The following is a 4,951-nucleotide window of genomic DNA, read 5'->3' as shown; positions in this document are numbered from 1 at the left end:
ATAATAAGTAAAAACTATTAAATTTTATTACTTTTTGAAAAAAAGTTATATTTATATTTGTTTATTTTTGACTTGTTTAAATAAATCATAAGAAGAAAATGATTTCTACTATAGAAAAACATCTAAACAAAAAATAAAAGCATAGTCGTTTGATTAAGTACTGTAATAATTTAAACATAATAATATCTTAGTACTTTGAGTATTGGTTGCATTAGCAACATTCAATTTTTTATAAGTTTTAGGTAGTCTTTAAATAATTTACTTTTAACAAGACTTAGAATTGTTTACTGTAAGTAATACAAAGAAAATGCAACTGATAATAAAAAGCATGTTTGTGTAACTTGTAGGAAATCTTTCAAGTTCAAATCGGGGTTGGATATTCACAAAAGAGTTCATACTGGAGAAAAACTATACAGTTGTAAAGTTTGTGACAAGAATTTTTCATGGAAAGTAGTTTTAAATCACATCAGCTTACTCATTCCGGTTTGAAGATTTACGAATATGATGTTTGCAAAAGATGTTTTTCACATAGACATAATCTAAAATGCCATGCTGTAATTCATACTGATAATAAACCATTTAAATGTGAACAGTGTGACAAAAGTTTTACTCAAAATACTAGCTTGAAAAGACACATGTTGATACATAGCGGTAAGAAAAATTTTCAGTGTGATTTTTGTAAAAAAAAGTTTACTCAAAAATTTTATCTAAATCAACACATGTTGACTCACACAAAAGAAAAGCCTCATAAATGTAAAACATGTAAGAAGACGTTTTCTCAGAAATCAAATTTAAACACTCATATTAGAATTCATACTGGAGAAAGACCATTTGGATGTAATGTTTGTGGAAGAAGATTCACACAAAGTTCACATAAAGACAGTCATTTGAGAATTCATTAACAATGAAAAAATTGCTTACTTTTAATTACTTGATATATATCTAACGAGAAAAATATTGTAAAAAAAGTTTGTTACTAATTTGAAAATTTATAAATTGCTATTCTATATAATATTTTGTGAGAAGGTATATGAATTATATTGCCTAAGATTTAATTAATATCTTAATTAGGTTTTAACATTTGCAAAACGGAAACATTTAAGTAAAACAAAATGCTTCCTTAACTAAACTTTATACAGTACCTTTTTCAATATTTACATCAGTTTGTTTTTATCTTATAGGTAATACTGAGTTTATAAAAAACTTATTTAGTGTTTATCTGCGATGCGTTAGAGTCATTAAAGTTATTTATATATTTATTTTTAAAATACAAATCAAACTAATTGTAAAAACATTTTCAGCGTCTTGCTGGTCAACTTATAAAATCTTTGCATATTTCTAAATGTCAATAAAAAATATAAAATAACTAAAACTTATATTTTTACTTGTATAACTGTATGTTAGATTGTATCAGTAATAGTATTCTATTTAGAAGTATAACATAAAATCTTTAATTTCAGAAAAGTTAATTTTACTTTACATTCCGTATTCTAATAGAGTAAATCAATTCCTAAATTATATTTTAAAAACATCTTTTAGACTTTTATTATTAAATTTTGTTTTAAATATTTTCAAGACACAAAATATATTTTAGTTTTTCAAGGATTGTTGTATTAATCTTTCAAATATTATAAGCAATGTGTAATATCTTCATTGCAAATGCTAAAATACTTATTTTGTTTAGATTCGAAATAAAGAATATTTTATTACAGTTGAAAATCCGAATAATATATTTTTTTTTTTGCATTAAAAGTAAACTTGTTGTTGCCAGACAATTATCACACATAATTAACACATAATTATCAAACAACTTATGGAATCTAAACGAAAAGAACGATAAATATTATTTTCAATGAATTTACTATTATGTGTTTGAAAAACAACAACAACCATTATAAAAAATGTACCTTAAGTAACCTGAAAAGACTGCTTTTCATAAATTAAAATCACTAAATCAAAGAAAAAGACTTATTTGTCAATGTCCGCATTACTTAGACGTTTTTAAATGGTTATAACTTTACAAATATATTGAATGCTATAAAAACATTGACAAATTGAGTATTAAATTTTATTTTAGGACTTTTTTCTTCGAACTATTTTAGGACTTTTTTAGAAGTATTTCTTATTTTGATGGTTTTATTAGTGACAGGTTATACTGAGATGCACCTTATATATAATATATTGTTAGCTTCTTTACGTCAATATTTAATTTTACCCAAAGACGCATGATCACGTTTAATGTACATTATCGTTTATAGAAATGTGCATTTTTTTCTTCATAGCCATTTTTGTACTAAACAGTAATACAATTCTTAGCTTTACCACAATAAATAAGTTTTTTATTAATATAAAATAAAGGTTGCGTTATCTAATTTAAAAAACTAACTAACCTTTATATAACCTAATTACCCATCATATAATAACTAAAACTTAAAAAACATGTTTTGCTATACCTTTTTCATATGATTTAACTTCAGTAGTTTTTGCATAGTTTTTCAACTTAGTATTTTCGTTACAGAACTGTTGATTGATGATCAATTTAGTGGTAAAATTAAATCTGTCTGATTCTGAATAACTTTTTTATGATTTTAAAAAGTACCATAACCACTTAGTTGTTGTTAGAGATAAAAATACCTTGGTAAGTTCGTGCAATAGAATTTTAAACGTTATAAAATAACAAACAATCATATTTGAATGATATAGATTTTATGTTATTACATTTGCAAAGATTTTTCGTTCTGCTTAATTTTTGATTTACTAAACGAAAATTTTTGTTATCAAATTCAATACTTTAATTAAAGAAGTCATAACTATAATATGTTGAATGGATATGTAGATAAGTAAGTCTTTTGAGGTGACCATCATATTTAATGCTTTAAGAAATTATTGAAATAGTATTATTAATAACTTTACATACTTTATTTAGTATAATAAACATTTTGAAAAAAGTAAAAAAAGAACAGTAATATTTTTTTATAAAGTTTGATAAAGTACTACTTGAAACAAAACTTAACGAGTAACTATATTTGAATATTTTAGTTACATATAGTTGAGTGTGTCATAAACGGATTTTTTTTTATGTTGCAAAGCTAAATAATGTTCTAAAGTAATAAGAAAGAATAATTAAATCTTATAACTGTTGTGTTGTAAAAGTATTTCAACTTTATTTTTTCCATAATTGACTTGTTTAAACAAATCGTAAGACGAAAAAAAATTTAACGACAAGTATGTAAACAAAAGTTAAAAGCACAGCAGTTTGCTGAAAAATTGAAGCAGTCTTTAGATAACTTAATTTTTGCAAAATTTAGGATTATTTACCGTAAGTAAAACAAAGAAAATGTCTGCCGATAATAAAAAGCATGTTTGTGTAATTTGTGGGAAATGTTATAAGTTCAAATCAGCATTAGTTTTTCACAAAAGAGTTCATACTGGAGTAAAACCCTACAGTTGTGAAGTTTGTGACAAGAATTTTTCACGGAAAAGTAATTTGAAAACACATCAGCTTACTCATTCTGGTTTGAAGATTTATCAATGTGATATTTGCAAAAGATGCTTTTCACATAGACATATTCTAAAACGCCATGCAATAGTTCATACTGATAACAAACCATTTATATGTGAACACTGTGACAAATTTTTTACCGTGAAAACAAGCTTGACAAGACACATGTTGACACATAGTGGTAGAAAAGAATTTCAGTGTGATGTCTGTCGGAAAAAGTTTGCTCGAAAATTTGTCCTGAAACAGCACATGTTGACTCACACCAAAGAAAAGCCTCATGAATGTGATGTTTGCGAGAAGAAGTTTTCACTCAAACATCATCTAAGCAGTCACATACGTACTCACACTGGAGATAGACCATTTGGATGTGATGTCTGTGGTAGAAGATTTACACAAAAATCAACTTTAGTTTGTCATGTTAGAATTCATACAGAAGAAAAACCATTTGGATGTGATGTTTGTGGAAGAAGATTTACTAAAAGCTCAAGTAGAAATATTCATTTGAAAACTCATAAGCAACAACAATAGTTTTTTTAATTCGAATGAAAACAATCAATATTGGGAGAAATCTTTTTGTTTGTTCGAAAGTTTATAAATTACTACTTTATATACACTTGTGGATTAACATATGATATATATTGGCTAAGCTTCGATTTATATGTTAACTATAGTTTTTTTTATTTTAAATGTTTGCAAAGCTAAACTATTTTAATAAAACAAAATGCTTTCTTAATTTAGCTTAATATAATTTTTCGTTTTAATAGTTTCATTTATTACAAATGAACTTTTATGAAAATTATTAAATCTTCATATGCAGTATTCTTATCATTAAAAATTTTTAAATTTTTTTTGCTTTTAAGTACGGTTTGAACTGATTATATATATATCATTTTATAGCCTTGCTATTAAATCTATCAATTGTCCATATTGTTTTATTGTCTATATTGTTTTACATGTATAAATAGTATTAATTATCTTAAGTATATTTTTTTTATATATACGACAATTTGATAGTCTTTATGTTATTCCATTTAAAGTTAAAAGTATAAATTTATAATCATAGAAAATAATTCGTGTTCATATTACTAGATATAATAGGGTAAAAATAAATAAATTGAATTTTTAAATATTCATTGTCGGACTGCTTTTATTGTTTTTATTAAAAAAGACACAAAAATGTTGTAATCTATTTTAGGGAAAAATACTTTTAATCTATTAATTAACATAAGTTAAAAAGTTCTTCGCTAGACATAGTTAACATAAATATTCTATAACTGAGAGGTTCCTTAGTACACAAGGTTTCAATGCAAAGAATGTTGAAAGCTTTTTATGTCGTTCAATAAACATTGTTTAACAGCAATCGTCTAACAAACTATATAAAATAGGCAGCATATTTTAGTAACACACATAAGAAAATACTAGATTGAATAAAATTATTAAATGTAATGA

General features: G+C 24.4%; 1 protein-coding gene across 1 annotated transcript; it reads left to right on the top strand.

Annotated features, from left to right (window-relative positions):
• Positions 1 to 443: 443 nt before the first annotated feature.
• On the top strand, positions 444 to 4,030 carry LOC145846560 (uncharacterized). Its single transcript, XM_082953277.1, has 2 exons — positions 444 to 882; positions 3,309 to 4,030. Exons 1-2 carry the CDS (start codon positions 444 to 446, stop codon positions 4,028 to 4,030), a joined length of 1,161 nt encoding a protein of 386 aa, XP_082809403.1.
• The last annotated feature ends 921 nt before the right edge of the window (positions 4,031 to 4,951 follow it).

Source organism: Thalia democratica, unplaced genomic scaffold (genome assembly GCF_965202585.1).
Source record: "Thalia democratica unplaced genomic scaffold, ktThaDemo2.hap1.1 HAP1_SCAFFOLD_521, whole genome shotgun sequence".
Taxonomy (NCBI): domain Eukaryota; kingdom Metazoa; phylum Chordata; class Thaliacea; order Salpida; family Salpidae; genus Thalia; species Thalia democratica.
The sequence above is the reverse complement of the archived record's forward strand: the minus strand, read 5'-3'. Positions and strand labels throughout refer to the sequence as shown.

Coding starts and splice junctions, on each gene's coding strand:
- LOC145846560 (XM_082953277.1), top strand. CDS start 444: ATGGAAAGTAGTTTTAAATCACATCAGCTTACTCATTCCGGTTTGAAG. Junction 883..3,308: donor ACAAAGTTCACATAAAGACA/GTCATTTGAGAA, acceptor TGCAAAATTTAG/GATTATTTACCGTAAGTAAA.